The sequence below is a fragment of the Natrix helvetica genome (assembly GCF_964273705.1).
Source record: "Natrix helvetica genome assembly, chromosome: 6".
Lineage (NCBI taxonomy): Eukaryota > Metazoa > Chordata > Lepidosauria > Squamata > Natricidae > Natrix > Natrix helvetica.
In genome coordinates, this window is record NC_138553.1 from 83,105,281 (window position 1) to 83,133,066 (window position 27,786).

The 27,786-nt window shown below is 44.8% G+C and overlaps 1 protein-coding gene across 1 annotated transcript; it reads left to right on the top strand.

Annotated features, from left to right (window-relative positions):
- The first annotated feature begins 295 nt into the window (after window positions 1-295).
- On the top strand, window positions 296-25,805 carry LOC309394430 (NADH-cytochrome b5 reductase 3-like). Its single transcript, XM_081957575.1, has 9 exons — window positions 296-639; window positions 13,325-13,456; window positions 14,043-14,115; window positions 18,365-18,471; window positions 18,975-19,104; window positions 19,925-20,008; window positions 20,852-20,937; window positions 22,972-23,071; window positions 23,819-25,805. The coding sequence occupies exons 1-9, from the start codon at window positions 619-621 to the stop codon at window positions 23,989-23,991; spliced, it is 906 nt and encodes a 301-aa protein (XP_081813701.1). The 5' UTR covers window positions 296-618; the 3' UTR covers window positions 23,992-25,805.
- The last annotated feature ends 1,981 nt before the right edge of the window (window positions 25,806-27,786 follow it).

Consider the following 27,786-nt stretch of genomic DNA (forward strand, 5'->3'; position numbering starts at 1 on the left):
TCTGTGTCTCTGTTGTAAGTGTGTGTTTGTGTGTGCGAATGTGTGTGCGTATTTTCATATTTCTACATGCATTCCTCTTTGTGTATCTGTGTGTGTGTGTGTGTGTGTTTGTGTGTCTGTATGTATTCACGCCTCCTTGCGTCTCGTTATCCTTCTACTATCCTCCTACGTGCACCCCTGCGCTTCTCTTTGTGTGTCTGTGTGTGTCCCTCTGTACGCATTTGTGTCTCTCCGAGCATTTCCATAGTCTACGTTTCTCCGTGTGTGTGTTTGTGCATTTGCGCCTCTGTGCGCATTTCCATATTTCTGTGCGCTCTCGCGCGTTTCTCTCTCCGTGTGTGTGTGTGTGTGTGTGTGTGTGTGGTGTGGTGTGTTTGCGCTGCCACCCAAGGGCTGGCCAAGTGGAAGGACTACAACTCCCATCCTCCTCGGCCGTCCCTCCTCCCAGAGGCCCCGGGAGGCGGGGAGTGGCGGCTCCTTCCTTGCCCGCCTGCGCGCAGCCTCTCCGGGCGGATCTGAAGCGCCCAGCGGAGGAGGAGGAGGAAGAGGCGGAGGGACCGGCTGGCCGCAAGAGCCGCAGCTGCCCGGGGCGGGAGAGAGGCCGGAGCCGGAGGAGCCATGGGCGCCGCCCTCAGCACGGTGAGCCAGGCAGGGGGGACCCCAAGGCACCCCCCCAAGACTCCACCCCCAAGACTCCCCCCCCCCAAGACCCCCCTGGCCACGGCGGCTTCTGCGGGCGCGGCGCTCGACCACCCGCCCGGCTGCCGTGGGTTCCGTCGGGGCAAGCACAGACGCCGCCTCTGCAGCCCCCTCCCAGGGGTCCCCCTTGAGCCCAAGGAGCCCCCCGAGGGGGAGGGGGAGAGATGGGGGCGCCCGGTTGGAGAGGGGCGCACAGGGCGCTCTCGCCTCGCCCCCCTTCTTTCCTTCCTTCCTTCTTTTCTCCTCCCTCCTTCCCTCTCGTTTTTTCCCCTCTGCTTGCCTACTCCTTCCTTCCCATCCTTCCTTTCTCCTTTTCCTCTCCTTTTCCTTTCCCTATTCCTTTCCTTTCTTCCTACTTCCTTCCCCTTCTCCTTTCCCCTTCCTGCCTCCTTTCTCCTTCTTTGCCCCTCTTTCCTTTCTTCCCTGCTCCCCTTCTCCTTCCTCTCTCCTCCCCCTTCTCTCTCTCTCTCTCTCTCTCTCTTTCTTTTTCCTCTTTTTCCTCTCTGCTTCCCTACCCTTTCCTTCCCCACTTCCTTCCTTCCTTCTCCTCCTCCCCCTCTCGTTTCTTTCTCCCCTCTGCTTCCCTACTCCTTCTCTCCCTCACTTCCTTCCTTCCTTACTCACTTACTTACTATTTATTTACTTATTTACTTTGGACTTCCAGAATTGGGGAGTTTATTTTACTTAGTTACTTACTTACTTTGCCACTCATGTACAAGATAACAGGAATAAGAATATGAATAAGAACATAGGAGATGGGTACAAATAAATGGGGAGAGTAGGACAGGGACAGGCAAGCCCCCTTTAGGGACCTCTTAGGAATGGGGTGAGGTCTACGGTAGACAGTTTAAGGTTAAAGTTTTGGGGGTTTGGGGAAGAAACCAGAGTGTCAGGTAGAGCATTCCAGGTGTTGACCACTCTGTTGCTGAAGTTGCATTTTCTGCAATCGAGTTTGGAGCGGTTTACTTTGAGTTTGTATTTATTGTTTGCCCGTGTATTATCGTGGTTGAAGCTGAAGCAGTCATTGACAGGTAGGACACGTTGTAGCAGATAATTTTGGGTACTACGCTCAGTTCTAGGCATAGTTCTAGATTGTTCAAGGCCAAAATTTCGAGCCAGGTAGGAGAAGGGATTCTGTTGCGAGCAGAGGAATTCTGGGAGTGGAAGTCCGCTCAAGCTGCCAAGGTGGGGAAAACCCAACACCGAAGCCATCAGCTTCCATCCATCCGAACCCTGGGAAGAACGTGGATGCCTCCACCCACACAGCTCTTGCCACAAATACTCTAGACAACATTTGGGCAACCGAGTGCAAGGAATTTTTTTTTTCTTTCTCTCTCCCACGCCAGGCCAGAAATAACATTTGGCTCTGGGTGTCATTTCTTCAGGGACTGAATCGTTGCAAGAAAGAACATTTTGTTTCGTGTTTTGATTCTTATCCTGGGACTACCAATTTCATTTTGTTGGAAGCCTCTTAGGGCATTACAGGGTTAGGATCTCCTCTCCTCCTTTAAGTAGGCCTAATGGGATTTATAATTGGTTAATCGCTGGCTTTTTAACTTAACCTGAATTTTAATTAACTAAAGGAAGGAGTTAAAAGCAGCTTGTGAGGGGCAGGTAACTAAGATTTTAATAACAATTAAAATCTCATTCCAAGGAAGCTGGGAACTAGGAAAATGAGTTTCCCTAAAGCTAGATTTCCAATGTTTTTTTTTCTAAAATGTGTATGTGTTTGTTTTTTTTAATGTTCTGATGGAAACTACAATCCTGGTATTCCATTCTAAGCTAATTAACGGAGTCTGTGTACTTGCTTAACTTCCGTGTCTTCCAACCAACAACTAGTATGAGAAATAATCTTCAAGTTGAAAAAAAACACAGTTATTTTTCGTAGAAGAAGCAAGAACGTTAAATGAACAAGAAGCAATGGATAGAAAGTCATCAAGGAGAGAGGAAGCAATTTAGAAGAACTAAGGAGAAATTTCCTGACAGTGAGAACATTGAATCAGTGGAACAACTTGCCTCCGGAAGTTGTGAATGCTCCAACACTGGAAGTTTTTAAGATGATGTTGGATAACTGTTTGTCTGAAGTGGTATAGAGTTTCCTGCGTGAGCAGGGGATTGGACTAGAAGACCTCCAAGGTCCCTTCCAACTCTGTTTAGTGTATTTCTATTCTACTCTACTCTATTCTATATATTTGCTCTTTATCCTATTGTGTGCAGTAAGATATCAAAAGCAAAGGTAATCTCTAAAAATAAGCATGATAAGAATCACTCTGTAGAATTTGGCTATAGAGATGTGGGCCCAGGGTTTATTTGGGCTGGCTGACCTCAAGAAGCAAGATTTAATTTTTCTCATTTGGTGAGGCCTTTCATTCAATTCACATGCTTCGCTTGGCTTTATGGTGCCAGCCAAAATGTTTCTCTGCACGCTTTCCAAAGGTCACGGCTACTTCCGGAGAGATGCTCCACCTGTGACATTTGAGGGATCTATGCTGCATTTTCCACAGTCTTAATAGGTAGACCTATTACTTGGAGATATTTGAAATTCCAGCTTCCCCAGTAAATTTCCATCTAAGTCTGCTGTCAGAAATTTCAAGAAGGTTTAGTGAATTTCAAAGATGTTCCTTGGGTGAGACTTTTAGCAAGAACATCTGTTGAGGTTCTCCTGAAGCTAGTGCTGTCCACCAATGTTCATCTTGTTGTTGTTAGTTGCGAAGTTGTGTCTGATCCATCACGATTCCATGGACAACGTTCCTCCAAGCCTTCCTCTCCTCTACCATCCTCTGGAGTCCATTGAAGTTCACGCCGAGTGCTTCGGTGACTCCATCCAGCTACCTCCTTCTCTGTTGTCCCCTTCTTCTTTTGCCCTCCATCGTTCCCAGCACATGAGGCTCTTCTCCAGTGAGTCCTTCCTTCTTCTCAGGTGGCCAAAGCATTTGAGTTTCCTCTTCAGGATCTGGCCTTCTAAAGAGCGGTCAGGGTGGATCTCCTCTAGGACTGACCGGTTGGATGGCCTTGCAGTCCAAGGGACTCAATGCAGGAGTCTTCTTCTCCAGCACCAGAGTTCAAAGGCCTCCATTCTTTGGTGCTCAGCCTTCCTTATGGTCCAGCCTTCACAGCCATTCATTGCAACTGGGAAAACAGTAGCCTTGACTATATACACTTTTGTGGCAGGGTGATGTCTCTGCTTTTTAGTCAGTTGTCTAGATTTTCCAGTGCTTTCCTCCCCAGGAGCAAGCATCTTTTAATTCCATCTGCGGTGATCTTGGAGCTCAGGAAAATAAAATCTGTCACTACCTCCATTTCTCCCCCATCTATTTGCCAGGAATTGAGAGGGTTCCTCTTAGTAATCAAAATAATTTAATTGCCACCTATTCTGTTACCTAACCTAGCATCTAAGTTAATTGACTTGCTCATTAGTGATTAATAATAATGTTAAACTCATTTCAAGGTCTCATACCTTCACATCATTATCCAGTGATGCCAAAGGTAACTGGTGATCTGTAGATGGTATTCCAAAAAAGAAATGATAAATTGAGACAATTGACATCAGTTGTGGGAATTGACAACTATGATATAAGTTTGTTTAGGATATAGCAGACTTTGTGTGAGTTGTCTTAAGTTCATTTGAAATCTGCATCAGATGAATGGAATTGACTGCAATGTGAAGAACACAAAGAAAATGCATTTATTAAATCTCCATTCTGCGTTTCCATGCAACAGTATTCAACCCACAATGAATCCACACAACCCACAATTATAGGCTAAACGTCTTGCTAAATCTCTTCTGCTAAGTGTTGGAATGATATCACAGCAGACATGCTTGGTCTAGATCAGTGTTTCTCAACCTTGGCCATGTTAAGAAATGTGGAATTTACCTCCCAGAATTCCCCAGCCAGCATGACATTCTGGGAGTTGAAGTCCATACCTCTTAAAAGTGGCGAAGGTTGAGAAACACTGGCCCCTGGAAGATGGCCAACATCTAACATCTTTTAGAAGGCCAACATCTAACATACTTTAGGAAACTCTTTAGATTTGGCCAATAAAATATTCGTGTTCGCATTTGGTTAACCTGAGCATCTATTCTGAACTATGTACTTCACCCTGTGCGCTTAAGATTATATGAACATTTTTCTCCCTTTACAAGCAAAATCAGGTGGGCTTGTTTTCCTTAGGTGGTCTACTTCATGTCTTCCTTCTGTAGTTGGGTCTTTCCTCCCTTTGTAATCTTAGCAGAATAACAGAGCTGGAAGGAACCTTGGAAGTCTTCTAGTCCAGCGGTTGCCCAAATTATTTGCCTTTTTTGTATTGCACTCAATCAGGGGTCCTCAAACTACGGCACCTGGGACGGATACATGCAATGAACGCTTGTGTCGCTGCAGAGAGTCTCCCCCTTTGGGGTCTTTTTGTGGGGGGCAGAGGGGGGCAGAAATTCCGACTTGGGGTCTGCTTCGGCCTCCTGGTGGGGGGCTTTGGGTGAAGGCTGGAGGGAAGAGCCGCTGGTGCGATGAGACAGAGGGCCTCGTTCCAGTGGGACTGCATCATGGACTGGAACTGGCTGGCCATCTCAGCCCGCTGAGCCTCCAGGCGCCGGCACCTGGCCTTGCCCTCCCGCAGGTCTTCCCTCTGCTTGGATAGTATGCTCATAGTCCTCAGTGAGTTGCTTCTGCTGAGCCTCCTCCTTGGTCAGTTCCAATTTGAACTGAGCTCTTGCCAACGCTTTCTTGTGGTGGCTGCTTAGCTCCAGCAACTGCTTCCCGTTGGGGCCCTAAGGAGCCCGTGTGGGCAGGCTGGGAGGGGAGGGGCGAGAAGAGGCTGGTGACGTGAGTGACATTGAGTTGGTCATGCCCACACAGTCACATGATCACCTAGCCACGCCCACCCAGCCTGTCATTAGGCAGATCGTATTAGTGGTCCGTGGGATTTAAAATTATGAATTTAGTGGCTCCTTAGTTCCGAAAGGTTAGTGACCCCTGCTCTAATCCAACCCCCTGTTCGAGCAGGAGACCTTCTACCATTTCAGACAAATGGTTTTCCAATCTCTTCTTAAAAACCTCCAGGGATGGAGAACCCACAACGTCTGAAGGCAACTTCTTGGAGAGTCTTTGGTTGGCCTGTTTACTGTTGGCTTCAATCAGAATAGGGAGGGAATGGCCCTGATAGGAAAAAACACTTGAATGGGAAGGAACCTTGAGTATCTTAATCTTAATTGCTTCCTTGCTCTTGATAAGCGCAATTTATCCAAAGCGGGGAGAAGAACATGGGAAGGAAGGAATCATTGCTGGCAGGGAAAACGGAGTAATAGGCTCAGCTGGCACCATTTTTATTTTTAAGTTTTAAGTTTTTTTAAAAAAATATGAACATTCCATCTTCCTTTAAAGCAGGGGTGTCCAAACTTGGGAACTTTAAGATTTGTGGACTTCAACTCCCAGAATTCCCCGGCTGGGGAATTCTGGTAGTTGAAGTCCACAAGTCTTAAAGTTCCCAAGTTTGGACACCCCTGCTTTAAACAGTGTGTCGTCTGGGTACAAATATCTCTACGCCATAAGCATCAAAATTTACAGCATCATTCACCTTGATATTAATTCTCTAATCTTAAAATTAAAACAGTTGAACATAGTAAAACCTGTTCGTTTTTTCCCTCTTAACGTATCTTCCAATAAAAATGCAATAACAACATTTAATACAATAATCCTTGTCATCATAGTACTAACAATTATATTGCTTTATATCTCTATCTGAACATGTTTTCTGCTCTTCTTTAATCTCCCCCTTTTATTTCCAACTTCCATTTTTATTCTCTGACAAAATGATTCCCATATCATATAATATTCACTTTGTTCTTTCCCCTTAATTGCCAGCGTTAATCTGTTCATTTCTGCACATCCTAATATTTTCCTAATCACCACCTCATCACCTAGCGCCATTTTTATGGGGAGTAATCGCTTTGGAGCAAGGACGTATCGTAGTAGAGATTTTAAGAGTGGCCAAACATTCAGAGTCTCAGTTGTACTCCATAAAGTTCTTCGCGGAGAATAAGTTGCTGGGAATTGACGTATTAAGAAGACATTTAGAATTATGCACCTGTGGTCTTGTTCAGGAAGAATAGGACACCCACAGGTTTCAAGAAGAGAAGTGTGTGAAGTCTGCCTCAAAATTGAATGAATCTTGATAACAGAAGGTTGAAGGAACCTTGGAGATCTTCTACTCCAACCCCCTGCTCAAGCAGGATATCCTATACCATTTCAGACAAATGGCTATCCAACATCTTCTTAAAGACTTCCAGTGTTGGGGCATTCACAACTTCTGGAGGCAAGCTATTCCATTGATTAATTGTTCCAACTGTCAGGAAATTTCTCCTCAGTTGTAAGTTGCTTCTCTCCTTGATTAGTTTCCACCCATTGCTTCTTGTTCTACCCTCAAGTGCCTTGGAGAATAGTTTGACTCCCTCTTCTTTGTGGCAACCCCTGAGATATTGGAACAATGCTATCATGTCTCCCCTGGTCCTTCTTTTCACTAGACTAGACAGACCCAGTTCCTGCAACCGTTCTTCATATGTTTTATCCTCTAGTCCTCTAATCATCTTTTCCTTTTTCTCTTGGTTTTATTTCCTCTTCCCTCCATCTCAGTCATATCATTGGGTTCTTCCCATCATTTCTCTGAGCAGCTCTGGCTCATTGTTTTTCAAGTAGCATCTCAGCATGAATCAGGACGTCCTCCAATGTGGTAACTCTGTTGTCCTTCCTCCCTCCCTCCCTCTCTCTTTCTTCCTCTCTTACTCCATTTCCCTTGTTCCTCTCCACTTGTGGTTGACAAAGGAGCAAAATAGAGACAGAGGACCTATCTCTTCCTCCTGAGCTAGCTTCACTGGCCCAATAGTTGATTAGCCAAATTTAGAGGTTTCATGAGTGTTAGACCTCTGTTGGATGTCCCTGAGAAGGTTCTTTTAGAGCAGGAGTCTTCAACCTTGGCGGTTTTATGACTGGCTGAGGAATTCTGGGAGTTGAATACTGATTAGATTAACAGAGTTGGAAGGTACCTTGTAGGTCATCTAGTCTAACCCCCTGCCCAATCAGGAATCCCTACACCATTTCTGACAGATGGCAGTCCAGTCTCTTCTTGAAAGCCTCCAGTGATGGAGCTCCCATAATTTTTGAAGGCAACTTTAGTTCCATTGAATATAGAATAACACAGTTGAATGGGACCTTGGAGGTCATCTAGTCCACCAGCACCCCGCCCAAGCAGGAGACCCTCTACACCATTTCTGACAAATGGCAGCCCAGTCTCTTCTTGAAAGCCTCCAGTGATGAAACTCCCACAATTTCTGAAAGCAACTTCTGTTCGATTGGGTTGATTGCTCTCGCTGTCAGAAAATTTCTCCTTATTTCCAGGTTGAATCTCTCCTTGGTCAGTTTCCATCCATTGTTCCTTGTCTGGCCTTAGGGTGCTTTGGAGAATAGCTTGACTCCCTCTTCTTTGGGGCAGCCCCTTAGATATTGGAAAACTGCTCTCATGTCTCCTCTGGTCCTTCTCTTCACTAGACTACTCATGCCCAGTTCCTGCAACCATTCATTGTATGTTTTAGTCTCCAGTCCCCTCATCTTCCTGGTTGCTCTTCTCTGCACTCTTTCTAGAGTCTCCACATCTTTTTTATAGTGTAGTGACCAAAACTCGATGCAGAATTCTAGGTGTGGTCTTACTAAGGCTTTATAGAGTGGTATTAGTACCTCCCTTGATCTTGACTGTATCCCTCTGTTAATGCAATTTAGGATTGTGTTGGCTTTTTTGGCTGCCGTTGCGCAATGTTGGCTCATATTTAGTTGTCCACTAAGACTCCAAGACCCCTCTCACAGTTACTGCTATTGAAGTCCACAAGTTGTCACATTGCCAAGGTTAGAGACCCCTGATTTAGAGGAACAGAAAAGTGGGGATTTTTTTTTTTAATTGGGTTTAAAACTGGGAGAAGAAAGGAATAAAAGTTCACGCCCTGATCTACTTTGAATTTTTGATATTATTTTTCTGTCAACCCAGACAGGGTTGCTAACTGCCTGAATAAACGTTGGCTTTGACCCAACGGGACAATTTTTAATTTTTTTTCCTGGCTTGCTCCCTTTCAGCTCGTTGGCTCTGGGTTTCTGAAAACCCATCGTAGAAAATATTATAAACATGATACGATGTAAATATAATACAATCCAGAGGAATATCCCTTGGTGTAGCTGGGCAAGCAAAGCTAAACATAGGAACGAAGCAATTGCGCATTTCCAATCTTTGTACCCAAAACATGTTGGCAGTTGACAAGCAAAGTTGGGTAGAGTTGGATAGAATTGAATTGTTCCTAAAATGCAACAGATTGGAAGTGCAACCTCTCTCTCCCCTTATAACTTTTTCTTAAGGACGCATTGGTATTTTCTTCCTGCCGTTCTTTTTTTTTTTTTATTGGCAAGCATTAAGGCTGTGTCAGAGAGCTAAATCTGAATTGCGTTTACATTGCTCAGCGCTTGCCACGCCCGTAAATAGGAGCCAAGAATGCTAAGCTCACATCTAGTGTTTTGGGAGGACTGAGAGTAGGATCCAACCCTTTGGCGTTTTTAAAAAAGGAAACGGAGTTTTCCCCCAGGGCTTTATTTCTTGTTTTCTTTTAGTAGTTTTGTGTTAGTTTCCAGCTTTGCTACAGGAACTCAGATCTGCTTCAGTGGGAATCGCCTTTCATTTAACCCCCACATGCGCTGATGATGTTACCTAGTTGGATAAGGAAACGTCTGCAAGAAAACCACTAAGCTCAGAGAGCACCAAGGACCCCACAGTTCTCTCCACCACTACCACCTCCTCCTCCTCCTCCTCCTCCTTCTGCTACTACTACTGCTACTACTCAAACCCTACTCCCCTCTAGCACTGATGCTGTTACCTAGTTGGGTAATGCAACATCTGCAAGAAAACCACCAAGCTCAGAGAGCATCAAGGGACCCATAATCTTCTTCCTCCTCCTCCTCCTCCTCCTCCTCCTCCTCCTCCTCCTCCTCCTCCTCCTCCATTGTTGTCTCCTATACAAGCCTAACTGTTGTAGGACATGTCAAATGTTTCAACCTTCGATTTCCAAACATTAGGAAGTCAAAAATTGTGACAGGCCTTGGGGGATTGTAAAGATAGTTTGGTTCCTTTAATATAATTTAGACATGCTCGCTAAGTAACAACATAAATATCCTAACTTTTTAACATTTTGTCCGTTTCATTCCAAGTCATACAGACGTAACTTGGATATTGGAATGGTTGATTCGTATTTTGAGGACTGTTTATAGCTGCAATATTTTGTGGTCAGAGGACAGTCATGTGGTTTTCAGTTTCTTCTCTCTCTTCCCCACCCCCCACCCCATAGATATGGTATTTTATGTCTTGTGCTTCAAAACAGAAATCTTCCTGCATTAGTAATTAATGAACATTAGTTCCAGCTCTGGGAATATCTGATGTAGCATCTAAAGGAGATAAGCTTGATTATTTCAGAACTATTAAGCTCTATCCTGCCAAAAAAAAAAAAAACAGCCAACCCCAACCCTCTTTTTATAAATAAGAAGAAAAAAGCATTCTATGCTTCTTGGAAAGTATATACAAAATATGCTTCTTATGTTTTTATAAGGAATAGAATAGGATTGGATTAAGATAGGATGGATTAGGATTAGAATAGATTAGAATAAAATAGAATAGGGTTAGGATAGATTAGATTGGAAGGGAAGGGAAGAGAAGAGAAGAAAAGAGAAAAAACAGAATATATAGAATAGAATGTAGAATAGAATAGGAAATAGGAAAAGAAAAAAATAGAATATAGAATAGGATTAGAATCAAATCGAATCAAATAGAATAGAATAGATTTAGAACAGAATAGAACAAAAGGAATGGAATAGAATAGAAGAATAGGATAGGATAACATTAGAAAAGGAATAGAAATAGAAATAGAATTCTTTATTGGCCAAGTGTGATTGGACACACAAGGAATTTGGCTTTGGTGCATTTGCTCTCGGTGTACAAAAAAAGACAAGATACATTTGTCAAGAATCATCAGGTACAACACTTAATAGATAGTCATAGGGTACAAATAAGCAATCAGGAAACAATATCAATATAAATCATAAGGAGACAAGCCACAAAGTTACAGTCCTGCAATCCTAAGTGGGAGGAGATGGGTGATAGAAACGATGAGAAGACTAATACTAATAGTAATGCAGCCTTAGTGAATAGTTTGACAGTGTTGAGGGAATTATTTGTTTAGCAGAATGATGGCATTCGGGAAAAATCTGTCCTTTTGTCTAGTTGTTCTGGCGTGCAGTGACCTATAGTGTCGTTTTGAGGGTAGGAGTTGAAACAGTTTATGTCCAGGATGCGAGGGGGTCTGTAGATATTTTCACGGCCCTCTTTTTGACTCCTGCAGTGGACAGGTCCTCAAGGGAAGGCAGGTTGGTAGCCATTGTTTTTTCTGCAGTTCTGTTTCTCCTCTGAAGTCTCTGTCTGTCTTGTCTAATATAACAGGAATTATATTTAAATTCATTTTTTTTCCAACCTGCAAGAGACGTGTGAGCAAGAGCGTACAAGAGAAAAATTACACCGCCTCCTTCAGTTTCAAGTTTGTTGAAATATCAGCCTTCTCCAAGGAGTCCTCTCTTCTCAGGTGGCCAAAATTATTTCAGCTTCAGCTTCAACATCTGTCCTTCCAAAGGACAGTCATGGTTTATTTCTTCTAGGATTAGAATTGACCTGGATACTTGACATAGGTCATTTTTCCCCACATGCTCGTTTATCAGGCGTCCCATCACCAAGGCCAACCCTGCAAATTCAGTTAGACGAATAGTCCACACGGGGGTTGAAAATTCAAGTACGCTTCAGTTACGCAAGCGAATTTGATGAAGACCTTACCTTGGGACGAAGGGAAAGCTGATAGCAGTTGGAAAGAAGGATTAGTGACACGATCCTCAAGGCCAAATGCTATCTGCTGGCACTCTACTATTTGGTGTTAGGAGTTGTTGCAGCCTTGAAATATTCGTCTTTTGCAAGAAGGAACTTTTCGCCGACTTACATTACAAGTACAGTTTTGTGAAATGTATTTTGGAAGGGAAATAGTCTCGCAACCTATCACTTCTTAGCAGCATCTTATCAAAAGAAAAGTATTCCCAGATAATATTGCTTACAGAACATTTCTACGGCTGAGAGATAGGGACATTTTATCTACTAAGAACTGTTTTTAGCTGTACAAGGCTGTGTGGATGTGACGGTGGAAGTGAAAATACCTCTTATCTGAGCTTTTCTGGGGATTAGAAGGAAAGTCCACCATTCATTTATTCAGATAGAACCGTGATGGCATGTGCGTACCGGCCAACTAATGATTGGCCTTCTGGAGGACCAGTGGCGGCCGTTTTTGCCCTCCTCAGGCTTTAGAAAAGCTTCCGGAGCCTGGGGAGGGCAAAAAATGGGCCCAGCGGGCCAACCGGAAGTTTAGAAACGCAGGTGGGCGGGGTACATTGCATTGTGGGTGTGGGGCACGCACGCATGCACTACCGCACACGCATGCACAATTTTGGCACACGTTTACAAAAAGGTTTGCTATCACTGAGATAGACTTTCACTGTACGTAAAGAAGTCTCCCCTCTCCAGTCATATCTGAGTCTAGGGCAGGGGTGTCAAACTCGATTTCATTGAGGGCTGCACCAGGGTTGTGTTTGGTCTCGAGGGGGGGATGGGCATGGCCAGGGTGGGTGTGGCCAGCTCAATGTCACTCAGGTCGGCGCAGATGGCAGCCCGAGCACTCTGCCAGCACGCGACCACAGCCGTCCTTCGCTGTTTCCAGGATGGCCCCGTGAGCCAGATCTAAGCACCGCGTGGGCTGGATCCGGCCCCCGAGCCTTGAGTTTGACACCCCTGGTTTAGGGTATAATTATATCCCTGTTTCTTAGCCAAGGGAGCAAGCATTGTCCGAAGACATTTTCCCTGGTCCCGTGGCCAGAATGGTTATATGCTAAAGTCACATGGATCATTGTTACCTTCCCACCGAAGTGGTGCCTATTGATCTACTTGCATTGGCGTGCTCTCGAACTGCTTGGTGGGCAGGAGCTGAGGCGAGGATGGAAGCTCATCCTTTCTCACAGTGTTGGGGTCTTGAAGCCAGGCTGTTAGCTTTCCAGCTAACAAGCTCAGCGTCTTTAACCTCTGAGCCCCCATGCCCCCGCCATTCCCTGTACAGTTTTGAATAAATCTCCTTGTTCCTCTCTTGTGGTATGTCCAGAGTAATCCTGATCTAACAGAAGGTTATTGAAACCATTGCAGAGATCATTGATGCAGAATGCTTGGGAACTTTGAAAGAGTTGTAAAAAGACACATTTTTCTCAGTTCACCCTATTCTTCTCCTTATAAGAATAATGCCAACAAGTTGATATCACCTAATTAGCTATTTAGAAAAGAAGAACTCGTACCTTTAATGCCATCTAATAATAATATTTAAATGCAATTACCTGATCGTGTTTCATGGTTGGCAGATAACACTGAAAAAGCACTCCTGTTTGTTTGTTTTGTTCTTAGCCATTTTCTAATTTATTTCTGTTTATCAAGATAGGATGCTGAATTTTAACATCTTCTTTCTTTGTTACAGTTGGGAAACATCGTCCTGTTTCCAGTCTATTTCGTGATCGGTTTGATCAAGCGACTTTTCTCGAAATCTCTGCCTCCGATCACGCTGGAAAATCCGGATGTAAAATATGCATTAAGGCTGATTGATAAAGAGGTAATACATAAACTATTCTCTCTCTCTCTCTCTCCCTTTCTCTCTCCTCTCCCTTCCTTTCCTCCCCCCTCTCTCTCTTTCCTCTCCCTCTCTCTCTCTCCTCTCTCCCTCTCTCTCTCATGCCCCCATCTCTCTCACCCTCTCTCTCCCTCTTGCCTCTCCCACTCCTCTCTGTCCTCTCACATTCCCCTCTCTCTCCCTCTCCCGCCTCTCTCTCCCGCTCCCCTCTCTCACCCTGTCTCACCTCTCCTCTCTTTTTCTCTCTCCTATCTCTCCCTCCCTTTCCTCCCCCCCTCTCTCCTCTCTCCCTCCTCTCTCTCTCCCTGTTTCACCTCTCTCTCCCTCTCTCACGCTCCCCTCTCTGTTACAGCCGATTTTTTAAAAAACATTTTGATACTCAAAATGATGTCAGTATGCCGAGGACCCGAGATTGAAGACGCTAAAATAAATATTTCATACTCCCTAACTCTTGATATGTGGCGGTTTCATCGATATCAACCTGTGAAGCATTGTATTCATTAGCGCTGTGGATGGAGCCTGTCTAACTCTGCCCTGGTTTTATGAAGTTGTGTTTCTCTCTTTTCAGCAAGTCAGTCATGACACCAGAAAGTTTCGCTTTGCCCTGCCAAGCCCAAGACACGTTTTGGGACTTCCTGTGGGTAAGCTGTTTATGTTAAAATAAATTATATATATATACATATATAGGTGCTTTGTAGGGGAAATAAGAGAAAAAAGTTGACATCATCAAATGGAATTGTGGATTTGAGAAGAAAGTTCTTTCTTTTCTTCTTCTTCTTCCTCTTCTTCCTCTTCTTCCTCCTCCTCCTCCTCCTCTTATTATTCCTCTGTTTCTTCTTCTAATTCTACTTCCTCTCTCCTCTTCTTCTAATTCTTCTCCTTCTTCCTCCTCCTCCTATTTTTCTTCTTCTCCCTTTCTTCTCTTTTCTCTCTTCTTCTTCCTCCTCCTCCTATTTTTCTTCTTCTCCCTTTCTTCTCTTTTCTCTCTTCTTCTTCCTCCTCCTCTTCCTTCTCCTCTTGTTATTCTTCCTCTGTTTCTTCTACTTCTTCTTCCTCTCTCCTCTTCTTCCAATTCTCTTCTTCCTCCTTCTCCTCCTCCTCTTCTTCTCCCCTCCTTCTCTTTCCTCCGTCCTCCTCCTCTTTCTTCTTCTTCCTCTTTTCTTTTTCCTTCTACTTCTTTCTCCTCCTCTCTCTTCTTTTCCCCTCCTTCCTTCCTCTGGACCTGCTCTCTAACTAAGTAGGGAGTATTCATCCACGAGGACTGAAGCCCCAACCCAGAATAAAAAAGACAGCCCAGAACCAGAAGGAAACAAAAAACAGCTTTGCGAAGTAGGAGGCCACCCGCTCACCTAATCCTGATCCGTGAATTTCCGGGGCCCATTCCACCCTTGATATTCTATGGACAAAGAATATTTGCTTGTTTACTTCTCCTGGTGCCACCCAACTCCCACTGTGCCAACCTGGGCAAAAATTGTGATTGTTTACGATTTGTGGCCGGGAGAAAGACCTGGATAGGTATCAAGCGAATTTGCAACCATGGCTTCCGTGTTTTTGTTTTGCCTTTCCTTTCTTCCCTCAGTTGCCGAGTGGGATCCGTAATTGGGAGCCAGCTGCTCTTCTCCTCTGCCAGAGGCATTTTGTGCAGGGAAGCAGGTGTGGGCCTTGTGTTTGTGCCTTGCAACCACGGGAGTAGTGTAAACTACAAGGATACAGGGAGAAAATAAAATAAAAGGCGTATTGCGCTGCCTCTCTCTCTCTCTCTCCAAAAGACCCATAGCATTATGAGTTAACGTTTGATTAGGAGTTTATCCAGAAGAATAACGGTGCAAACAACAATCCGTTATCGGGGTTTTTTTTTAATATTTTTTTTAAATTTTTTAATTCTCTTACATACCATTGTAAGTATACATTCACATAATTGTTATTCTCCTTTACACTTGTCATTCTTATACATTTGTTATTTCATTTAATAGGTTATAATGCACAGTTTGGGTTGCTTTATTTACCGTCCCTGTTGTAACACCACTTTATTTTCTTTCTTCTCTACTTCCTTCCTCCTCTCCTTCCCCTTCCTTCTTCCCTTCCCTCTCCCCTACTCCTCTCTTCCCCTCCCTACCCTCTCTCCTTCTCTCTCTCCCTTCCACCCTCCTCTCCTCACCCCTTCCTTCTTCCCTTACCTCCCCCCCTAATCCTACTCTTCCTCTTCCCCTCCCTACCCTCTCTCCTTCTCTTTCTCTCCCTTCTGCCCTCCTATCTTGAGGCTCCACCCTCAAACTTTGATTGGTTTTATTTATTCGACAATATTTTTAGCTTTCCTCCTTTCTTCCCCATCCCTCCCCTCATCCCCCCCTCCCAAAATCAGGCCAATTATTGCTTTGCCTTCAGTACAGGCTGCTCTTACAACAGTCCATTTAGTGGCCATTCAAAGTTTACAACAGCACTGAAAAAAGCGACTTAGGACCATGTTTCACACAACTGTCACAGCATTTCTCCTCCCTCCCCTTCTTCACGGTCACATGAGGGCCGCACCAGGGTTCTGTTTGACCTCTGGGGGCTGGGTGTGGCCAGGGGTATGTGGCCACCTCGTTACTCATGTCGGTGCCGGTGGCAGCCCGAGCTCCGTTTTTGGCTACGACGGCCTCCTGCAGCTCTCTGCCAGTGAAAATGGAGCTTGGGAGGCACGCAGCCTTCATGAGCTCTGTTTTTGGCTGGCAGAGGCACTGCGGGCTGGTCCTTCGCTGTTTCCAGGAGGGTCCTGTGGTCAACATTTAAACCCCACATGGGCCGGATCCGGTCCCCGTGTCTTGAGTTTGACGCCCCTGGTTTAGGGTGTAATTACTGTATTTTTTGGATTATAAGACACACCTTTTTCCCTCAAAAAATAGGCTGAAAATCTGGGTGCGTCTTATACACTGAATACGGCATTTTTGGCCTCCCGAAACTCTTCCCCCTTCACCAAAATGGCCATGCATTGCCTTTAGGAGGCTCCCAGAGTGCTCCTGGGGGCTGGGGAGGGCAGAAATGAGTGAAAAACGGGTTGTTTTTTGCTCAATTTTGGGGCGGGGGCACCCCCCAGGAGCACTCTGCAAGCCCTCTGAAGACTATTCATGCCTTTTGGGGGGGGGGAAACCGGGCCCGTTTTTTGCAAAAAAACGGGCCATTTTGGGGAGGTTTGCAGAGTGCAAAAACCATTTTTTTTAAAAAAAAATTGCCTCTTCAAAACCTTGGTGCGTCTTATACTCTGAAAAATACGGTACATCTCCGTTTCTTAGCCGAGGGAGCCAGCATTGTCCGGAGACATTTTCCCTGGTCCCGTGGCCAGCATGGTTATATGTTAAAGTCACATGGATCATTGTTAACTTTCCCCCCAAGTGATCTACTTGCATTTGTGTGTTTTCGAAGTGCTTGCTGGGCAGCAGCTGAGGGTTTCTCCTCCCTCCCCCCCCCCCTTTCACAGTTACGTGATCCAAATTAAGATGCTGGGCAACTGGCATGTATTTATGATGGTCGGAGCATCCTGGGGTCACCTGATCCCCTGTTGCGACCTTCGGACAAGCCAAGTCTATGGGATTCACTTAACAACCTTGTGGTTTATTGACCAACGGCAGTGATTCACTTAACAGCTGTGGCAAGACAAGTCGTCAAATGAGGGAACAGTCGCTTAACCGATGTTTCACTTAGCGACAGGAATTTGGGGTTCACACCGAAGACTAACGATTTGCTAGGAATTAAACTGGAAGATTAATCTGGAAGATTAATGGCTGCAAAGAATTTCAGTTCTCTTTTTTGAGTGCTGGATGTTCCATTCTTTGATTGGTTTTATTTCTTTGAAAATATTTTCAGAACTCCCCCATTCTTCCCCACCTCTCCCACCCCCCAAAAAATCAGCCTAATCCTCATTTTGCTTTCTGACCAGAAAATGCTACGGCCAGCTAACCGCTGTTCTCTCCTGCTAACAGCTTTTGGGCCTCTTGTCAAAAGCCAGCAGTGATGCTCTTCTAAAGAATGGATCTCAGGGTTTTAATTTTTATTTTAAGCCAGTTTAATTTAGGAGGGGGGAAAGGGAGGGGGTACAAGACTTCCTGCCACTGAATGGTTTCCCAAGTAAAAATGTGTGGGTTCCTACAGGTTCGGACTGGTTTGGGTGAGTAGGTAGTAACTCAGTCTGCCACACCCCCGAACCGGTTCTATCGGCCGCGCCATAGGTGACTCCATCTTGTTTTTTGCTTCTGCCTATGCACAGAAGCGGGTTTTTTTACTACTGCGCATAGTGCACACATTTAGCGCGTGCATGAAGCACGTCCCTGAGTAAACCAGCAGTAGGAGAAGCCAGAACCCACCCCTGGTAACGTCTGAGTATATAGGCAGTACTGAGTAAGATAGGGGTTTTTTTGTTTAGTTTGTTTTGTAAATCAGGATATTCAGGTCTGAGGAGGCCAAATGATGATGTCAGGATTCCAAATAGCACCCGAAAGTAAATCAGAGTCTGAGGCAAAGTATTGCTCAAAGTCCCAATTTATGAAGAGAGCCATGTTGGCACATCTGGGAAAACCTGAATCTGAAAGCTTCCCAGTTTTCCCCACCCGGTTGAAAGTTTCAGATCTTGCCCCACACCCACAAGTCCATGGTGGCAGTTTCCACCCATCCAGTTCTGGCCAGGTGCAGAGGTGCAGAGACAAAGGATGACCTTGGCTTTCTAGGAAGAATTTTGTTATTGCTACATATCATCCAACTCCGTCTAATTCCCCCTCCCATTTTCCCACCATAGAAAAGGCATAGCAGAATAATAGAAAGCGCGGCAAGGCCCAAAGTCCAAAAAGAAAAAATGGCTGCAGGCCTGACAGATGATCTATCTTGTTCCATCTTTTAAATGTTTTGCTTGATCTTCAGGGCAGCATATTTACCTCTCGGCCAGGATTGACGGGAATTTGGTGATCAGACCTTACACGCCTGTCAGCAGTGACGATGACAAAGGATTCGTGGACCTGGTTGTGAAGGTAAAAGCTTTGCGATTAATCATTTCATTAAAATTGTCTGTCTGTCTATCTATCCATCCATCCATCCATCCATCCATCCATCCACCTTGGTTAAGTGAATCACGGCGGTTCTTAAATTAGTCACACCGTTGATAAGTGAATCTGGTTTCTTCATGGATTTTGCGTGTCAGAAGGTCGCAAGGGGATCATGTGACCCTGGGACACTGTGACCGTCATAAATGTGAGTCAGTTGCCAAGGATCCGGATGTAAATCACATGGCCATAGGGAGGCTGTGACCGTCGCAAGTGTGAAAAACGGTCATAAGTCAATTTTTTCAGTGATGTTGTAACTTCCAACAATGAACTGTTGAAGTCGAGAATTGCCTCTACTAGCTTACAGACATCTTTCAAATATATATGGCGTGTGGTCTATCTGTCTTGAGCAGCGTGGACTTGCAGGCATCTAAACGATTTTGTCTTTCTCATCTGCGCATTCAGTTTTAAAGGTATTTTCTCCCCTATAGATCTATTTCAAAGGGGTTCACCCCAAATTTCCCGAAGGAGGGAAAATGTCCCAGTATCTGGAGAATCTAAAGATGGGGGACACCGTTGATTTCCGTGGACCCAGTGGATTGCTCGTTTACGAGGGAAAAGGTGAGGCTCTGGAAGCTGGATGTCGAATTGGAGAAAGTTGCTGTTGTGGCCTATCGGCCGTGGGCCCCTCCAGCAGCCAAATGAGAGAAGTAGGAGGAGTGGGAGTCAGGGTCAGCATCAAGGCAACCTGAGAGCTCCGATGGGAAAGAGGGAAAGGAGCTGTCAGAGAGAGAGAGAGAGACAGAAGAGGAGCCTGGGCTGTCCATCACCCCTCAGTTGCAGAGTCAACAGCCCCCAGCTCTGGAAGTGGCTCATGTGGAAGAGGAGGAACAGCTGGTTCCAGTGCCTGACGTGCAGATGCACAGAAGGCAGAGGAGAGGAGAGCAATGGAAATCTATGGGCCGGTCCTTGGGATGGAAGAGCCACCGGTGCTAGTGAAGCCCCCCCCCCCTAGCTCTGGGGATAAAAGGCAGGGGCCGGAGATGAATAGATGTGGCAGAAAGCCTCCAAAGCCTGGGGAGGGCGGAAAACGGGCCTACCAGGCCTACCGGAAGTTCGGAAACGGGCCATTTCCGGCTTCCTGGGGGTTTCCAGGGGACGCCATTTTCGCCAGGCCTCAGGAGGAGGATGTGTGTATGCATGTGTGGGGGGCAACAGGGGGGGGGGGCGTGCGTGTATGCACCCGAGCCAAAAAAATGTTAGCCATCACTGGAATACAAGTTACATTTGGACAATTTTCCTCATTGTTGTTTTTTAAAAAAACATAGATATTTGGCATGTTTTCATCATTGGGATTAGGAGTGGGCAGAAGGTGTGAAATTTGGACATTCCAAGCACATGTCTTGGGTTTGAGATGAGTTTTTTTTTCCCCCTTCTCCAGGCGTGTTTGCGATTCGTCCAGACAAGAAATCCCTACCCGTTCATAAGCAGGTGAAATCCGTCGGGATGATTGCAGGTGGAACAGGTACTCCAAAATGGTGTTTTTCCTACCTTTGGTTCTTCAGCGGGATGTGTCAAGTGCAAAGAATTACCCGTTAACTTCTGATGATTTATTGACCCTGCCTGCTCACAAGGATCTGGTCAATTTAATACTCAGCATTAAATTGGCGCTAGATAAAGAGTCGATGGAACTCAAGAGGGGTTGGAGTTAGAACATTTGTGGCAACATAAGGATTCCAGGCTGATAGCTCACTTAACTCCACCTCCAATTCTGACTGCTCTTCTCTGGCAGATCTGAACAAGATTTATTTAACCATTTCTCTCTCTCTCTCTCTCTCTCTCTCTCTCTCTCTCTCTCTCTCTCTCTCTCTCTCTCTCTCTCTCTCTCTCTCCCTTTTTCTCTCTTTCTCTCCCTCCCTGTTTCCTTTCCTCCCTCCCTTTATCTCTCTCTCTCTCTCTCTCCCTCCCTCCCTCCCTTTGTCTTCCTTTCTCTCTCTCTCCTCTTTGTCTCCCTCCCCCCATTCCTCCTTCCCTCCATCTCTCTCCCTCCCTTTGTCTGTCTCTCTCCTTCCGTCTTTCTCTCCTTTCTCCCTCCTTCCCTTCCTCCCTTTCTCTCTCTCTCCCTCCCTTTATCTGACTCTATCTCTCCTTTCCTCTCTCTCTTTCTCTCCCTCCTTCCCTTCCTCCCTTTACCTATCTCTCCCCCCCTTTATCTGTCTCTATCTCTCTTTCCCCCTCTCCCACTTTCTCTCCCATCTCTCTCCTTTCTCTCCCTCCTTCCCTCCCTCCCTTTATTTCTCTCCCTCCTTCCTTCCCACCCTTTCTCTCTCTCTCTCTCTGTTTCTTTCTCTCTTTTTTCCCCCTGAAGGAATTACTCCCATGTTGCAACTCATTCGAGCGATTGTAAAGGACAAGGAAGATCCCACCGTTTGCCATTTACTCTTTGCTAACCAGGTAGGATGATTTCATTTGCTCCCTTACTAAGGAGCAGAGAGCATGTGGGGCCTGCGGCAGTATGTGGTGGAGAATAAATAAAATAGATGCTGATATTTCATGCTAGCAATATTCAACCCTTATGCAGATTTACTCTAGATATTTATTCCACTCTTCTCATTGGGCCCTATTTCCAAAGAAGCGTACATAAAATTGTAGCCTTGCTTATTTCTTTCCAATTGCTACAAGCAAGAGACTGGTTTCTCTAGAGCAGGGGTGTCCAAACTTGGGAACTTTAAGACTTGCGGACTTCAACTCCCAGAATTCCCCAGCCTGGAAGTTGAAGTCCGCAAGTCTTAAAGTTCCCAAGTTTGGACACCCCTGCTCTAAAGAATATTCCAGCTTTACTCTGGATCCTTAAGTTAACTGTCCCAAAGGTGTTTTTTTTTAAATGCAACTGGACTTTGTTGTTTTTTTCTTTGAAGGTGTTTTGCTTCTCATCCAAGAAGCTTCTTCAGCTCTGCCTGAATGGTAGGAGAAGGGAAGGATTGATACTCCTTGCAGGGAGCTGGTCATTTGCATCCTTTTAGAGAGTCATTGAGGCCGCTTGTAAGTCTTTCTGTGTCCTCAGTCGATACTCATTTGCACCACTCAGGTGACCCTGAGGACACAGATAAAACCTCCAAGTGGCCTCAACAACCCTCTAAAAGGATGCAAATGACCAGGAATATAAATCCTTCCATTCCCCTCCATCCAGTTAGAAGCAAGGAAGCTTCTTGGATGAGAAGCGAAACATCTTCACAGAAATAGGAAGTCCAGTGGCCTCTTGAAAAAAGCACCTTTGGGACAGCTGTGTCCTGGAGGACTGAGAATCTCCATAGATACTTAAGTTAGCTACTTCTAGTGGAAAATTTGCTAATGCGAGAATAGAGCAAATCCGTTTCCTCCTACACCAAACCATAAATCTTCTCCACTTAAGTCGTTTGCACCAGAGTGGTTTGATAGTTGTAAATCCTCCCGACCTGAAATGGTTTTAAAGTGTTCTAGATAGAACGCCCAAATGAAATAGATTTCTTTTAGAACTGAGTTGAACACTTTGCCATGTTGATTAACAGCTCAGAACAAATGCTTTTTAAATTAAATTACCCTGAACTTTGCTTTATGGTGCAGCATCGCATCTAACCGTTCATTCGCATTAAATGGGAATTACGTTTTGAGTAGACTCAAAGATTACCGCTAATAGTTAACCTTTTTTGGGTTAACCGTTTTGAGGGTTTAAATTTTGCTTCCAGGGTGGTTCGCTTTAGGTTTGGTTTCACAATTTCTTTTTGTGGGATTTTTTTTTTAATTCAAGGTTTGTTTGTTTTGTACAAATTTTGACATGTTTTTAATAAACAAAGTGATCTTTTCTTTTACAATCCTCTCATATACATAATCCATTTTACATCATCGTTCTGTTTCCAATTTCAGCCATATTATTCTCTTCCCATATTTTTTATCTTAAACTTACTTAGTATATAAACAGTATCACTAATTGCTCCTTCAAGGTTAAACCAAATTATCATTTCATATTTCATCTGTTGGTCTATTTTACTATAAGCAACATAACATCCTCAAGTTCAGTTTTAACATAGAGAACATTTAACTTAATTGATTATCCACAGTTAACAATGTTGCTATAACTCCCTTATATCTTACTTGACTACATACCATTAACAATATTAATACAATTCCCTTTAATCTACTAATAAGTTCCTTCTTTCCCTTCTTCCTCCTCTAACAGTATTCTGTTGGTCTCTCAAAGATTCCACTTCTTATTAATTTTCTTCTTTTCTCCCATTCTCCTACCTGCTTCTTTTTTCTTATTTTTATAATTATTGTATCTTTTCTTCAGAGTCCTTTTTCTCACTTTTAATTTTATTGTTCTAGTAATGTTCCCCAGGGTTTTTTCCTAGTCTCTTTTTTTTCGTGGGATTTTTAAGAGGGGATTGATATTCTAGGTTGTTCAGTAACAAATGTGCGAGATAAAACGACAATATTGTGTTTCCGGGACAGACTGAAAGTGACATCTTGCTGCGCTCAGAACTTGAGGAAGTACGGGCTCAACATTCAGCCCAGTTTAAGCTGTGGTACACACTGGACCGGGCTCCGGAGAGTAAGTAATCCAGGACACGGTTAAAATTAGAGGATTCTAAAATATTCTACTTACCGTGTTTCCCTGAAAATAGGACAGGTTCTTATTTTCCTTTGACCCCCCGAAATAAGCGCTTGGCCTTATTTTCGGGGAGGTCTTATTATTTTTGAGGTGCAGGAGGCGGCGAATGTGGTCACCTCATGGCTGCTGCTGTGTTGCAATATTTTCAGGGAGGGTTTATTTTTGTGGGGAGGGCTTATTTTAGCGCATGCGCTCAAATGCCTGATTGGGCTTATTATCCGGGGAGGTCTTATTTTCAGGGAAACAGGGCAGTGGCTGAATATTAACAGAGCCCTGTAAAATGTTCTTGGCATTACACCTAACTCTTCACGGCCATGTGGTTTCCTGTTGTCTACCAATGTTTTTCCAGCTCACTACTCTAGTTTGCAACTCTAGGATTTTCCCATCCACACATTAACCCATGATTGACCTCAGTTAACTTTTTAAATCAAACGGTCGTCTGTTTCGGATGTGCCGTGCGATTGAGATGAGCTAGAAAGCAGGAAATGAAGGATAGGATAGGGTGGGCGGGGTCAACTGATCGTCGGAGAGAACCGGTTCGCCCGAACCGTTCCAAACCAGCTGAATGCCACTTCTGCTCCCATCGATTTCAAAGCCCCCTTTGAAAATCCTGGGTAGGAATCTGGTTGCTTTTTTGGGGGATGGGGGGAAGAGATAATAAGAGAAACATGGTTTTTCCCAACACAGAGTGGGATTACAGCCGAGGCTTTGTGAACGAAGACATGTTGAACGAGCACCTGCCTCCACCCGAAGATGACGTCCTCATCCTCATGTGTGGCCCACCCCCCATGATCCAGTACGCCTGCATTCCCAACCTGGAGAAATTGGGTTACACCAAGGAGATGTGGTTTATTTACTAACTGGGAGTTGGCCTAAGTAGAAGGGGGAAGGAGGAGGGAAAAGAAGGAGCAGAACTCTTGGGAATAAAACAGGTAACGGAAACTAACCTCAGTAAAAGAGAGGTGGAACCGACGTTTGGAGGAATTCCAACATGCGCCCTCTTGTGTCTTTCTAATCCGGGCAAGCGGAAGCCTCAGCTAGACTGATTAACCGTGTTGTAGATCCTACTCTTTGCTTTGCTCTGTGTATCAAATCTATCCTAAGGCAATTGAAGGAAGTTTGGGACTTTTCACCCCGGATGGGCAAATGTAGCTGGGCTCTTGTACCGCCAAAGAGTTTGTTGTGAGATCCAGGGAAAAGTGATTTTTCTGCACCAAAGCTTTAAATGCACACCTGTTTTGCACCAACATGTGTGTTTGTGTCCTTCATTTGCGGGGGGGGGGGAGTGGAGAAATTACGCGACAGGCCAACCTACAGCAACATATTCGTCTAGAAAGCAGCGAACTGATTGGTTCTTTCCTTCCCAAATTATGGATGGGAAAGAGAGAAGTCCAATCTTGAAGTTCTTAAACCCATAGGACAGAAACGAGGAGTTGGCTTCTACTCTTCCTTGGGGGCCTCTGTCTGGGGACAGAATTTGTAGCTGGGATTTGCGAGGGGTGGAATAAGGGTTGGTATACGGGAGACTCCCTAAAGCCTCCCATTGTCCAAAGGGTGGCCCTAAGCAAAGAAACCTCTCCCAGAAACCTAGAAAAATAAAAAGGAATGTCAATTTGGTTTGGAGGGGTTTGGTTGACAGGTGGACGTTGGGGAATTAGCCCATTAGTGGAATGAGAAGTGTCTATAGCCCTGCTAATGTTTTAAGTACAGGAAATGGTGCATCAATCTAAAGGAACTTCTTTGGGTGTTTTCCCAGCTCTCTGTTGCGCTATTCTATTCTATTATTCTATCGCATTAGCCGTCGATGGTCCTTTAATTAGCTAAACACATACCCATGTTTATATACATATATGTAGAGATAGCTCAGTTACAAAATATATCATGCATTGTTTCAGTAGCCACACATATTGGCTGGGGAATTCTGGGAGTTTGAAGTCCACCTAACGTAAGCAGGCCAAGGTTGAGTTGACATCCACCTAGTTTAAACAGGCCAAGGTTGAGTTGACGTCCACCTAGCTTAAACAGGCCAAGGTTGAGTTGACGTCCACCTAACTTAAACAGGCCAAGGTTGAGTTGACGTCCACCTAGCTTACACAGGCCAAGGTTGAGTTGACGTCCACCTAGCTTAAACAGCCAAGGTTGAGTTGAAGTCCACCTAGTTTAAACAGGCCAAGGTTGAGTTGACGTCCACCTAGCTTACACAGGCCAAGGTTGAGTTGACGTCCACCTAGCTTAAACAGCCAAGGTTGAGTTGAAGTCCACCTAGTTTAAACAGGCCAAGGTTGAGTTGACGTCCACCTAACTTAAACAGGCCAAGGTTGAGTTGACGTTCACCTAGCTTAAACAGGCCAAGGTTGAGTTGACGTCCACCTAACTTAAACAGGCCAAGGTTGAGTTGACGTCCACCTAGCTTAAACAGGCCAAGGTTGAGAAAACACTCCACTAGATTCTTTGCTCGACTGTCCTGCCGCAGAAAATAAAAAGTTTATATCGTGCTCCTTTTTGCTTAATGCAAATAAAGTTGCCTTTTACCTTTTACTAACCGTCTCGAAGCTGAAGAACACCGGATCTGTTCATAACAAACTGTTTTGTATTACTTCACCCGCCTATTCAGCTCTTTTTGGCTTTTTTCAACTCTTTGTGGTAGAAATAAAAGTTTTCCCCACCACTTTAATATGTCTAGAGCTTTCTTTTGATTGATTAACGTTGGGTTAAAATCAGTTGGAAGGTGCCCTGGCTGTTTTTGCTCTCCTATTTTCGTGTTTGGCGCTTTTACAAGATCACGGACGAAGAGAAATCGCAGCATTTTTGAGGGGACTCATTCAGATCATCAGTGAGCAGCTTGGCAAGTTTGTCTTCTCCTTCGCACCCCCCTTTTTCAACAAGATGGATAATCCAGTAATAAGAATTGGGCTCAGGCATCTTCAGAAATTGACATTCTTGGTTGCCTCAAATGGGAGTGAAAGAAGAGAGGTAGAATAACTACACCGGGAGGGGAGGGAGGGAGGGAGAGAGAGGAAAGAAGGAGAAAATGGAAAAGGACGAGAGGAAGGAGGGAAGGGAAAGGAAGGCAAAAAGGGAAGACAGAAGGAAATAGGAAGGAAGAGTAAAGGAAATGTAGCCCGCCAGTGGCCAGCAGAACTGGCAGCAGACTCAGACAGGAGGTTGGGGAGGAGCATGGGCCAGTCCTGGAGTCTGGAGAAGGCTCTGCGTCAGAGGCAGAGAAGGGGCCAGGGCCGTATGCCAGTTATCAGCTGCCTTCGGAGTCAGACATCAGTGAGGCAGAAGAACAGCTGGAGCCTGTTCCCAGTGTGCGCATGTGCAGAGTTGCCAGACAAAGGGATCAGCTAAAGAACAGGGGTTGACTTGGGAGTAAGGCCCAGAGGAAATAAAAGGGGAGTGGAGTTTGCAGGAAGCAATTAGTTCGCTTAATTGGTGTGCAAGCACAGCAGAGACCCGGCGGGAGGCAAGGCATTCCAACACCTTCAGCATGGCAAGAGGTAAGATTTTCTTCTTTCGTGAGCTTCTGTTTCGTCGTTTGCAGGGAAACAGAAAATCACAAAGAAATGCCACAGAGATCTGACCCCGGGCAACGGCCCACGTGCCTGCAGAGAGGGCTCTGCGTGCCACTCCTGGCATGCGTGCCATAGGTTTGCCATCACGGGCCTATGGGCTAAGAAAAGAAAGGGAGTGGCCAGAAAAAAAATGCAAGTCTTTTCTTTGCAATTAAAGTGCTTCAAGGCAAGCTTTGTTTTTAATTTTTTTTTCTTAAAAGGTGTGTCCCATTGGTACTTTGGTTCTTAAGGCTCTTGATGAAAAATTATATCCCACACACAAATAAGGATTTGCCTATTACAATTCTGGCATATTGCTTTGGAATATTCCTTTCGCCATCCCATTTTTCTGCAATCACATTGTCCAACAGAGAGAGAAAAATGACTCCAACATTCCAGCTAATCTAATCCAAACCCAGATCTCTTGCAAGTTAAAATAATAACATCAGCCTGGTATATAACTTTCCCCATTGCTCCCCATTTCAATCCGATGAGTTGTTTGGAAAGAGCAACTCAGCTCTTACTCATAATATTCCTATGGAATGTATGAATCACAGCTACGGTGCGGTTATTTTGGTAGCCAAGAGTAGCATGGACAACACACCCCTAAATAATCTGGATCAGAGTCTCCACAATTAATACGGTTTGTTCTGAAACCGGTTTATAGAAGAGAGAACCGATTGTAGGCTGACATTCTCCGTGGAGATTTGATGGGTCTTAATGCAAAGAACTCCTGGCAAAAAAAATAAGTTCTATGAATGTTTAATTCAGGGTAGCTGCTGAAGTATTTTAATGGAGATTTGGGTTAATGTCAGGGTTCAAAATAGCATCCAAAAGTAAATCAGAGTCCAAAGCAAAGGATTGCTCAAAGTCCCAATTTATGAAGAGAGCCACGTTGGCACATCTGGGAAAACCTGAATCTGAAAGCTTCCCGGTTTTCCCCACCCAGTTGAAAGTCCAAGATTTTGCCCCCACACCCACAAGTCCATCCCATGGTCCAATCTTCCACTGCCATGCTGGCAATTCCACCCATCCAGTCCAGTCAGGTGCAGAGGTGCAGAGACAAAGGATGACCTTGGCTTTCTAGAAAGAATTTTGTTA

Excerpts from the sequence above, each read along its gene's own strand:
- LOC309394430 (XM_081957575.1), top strand. The coding sequence starts at position 619 with ATGGGCGCCGCCCTCAGCACG. Across the intron at positions 13,457-14,042 it reads TAAGGCTGATTGATAAAGAG|CAAGTCAGTCATGACACCAG; the intron begins GTAATACATAAA and ends CTCTCTTTTCAG. Across the intron at positions 18,472-18,974 it reads TCGTGGACCTGGTTGTGAAG|ATCTATTTCAAAGGGGTTCA; the intron begins GTAAAAGCTTTG and ends TCTCCCCTATAG.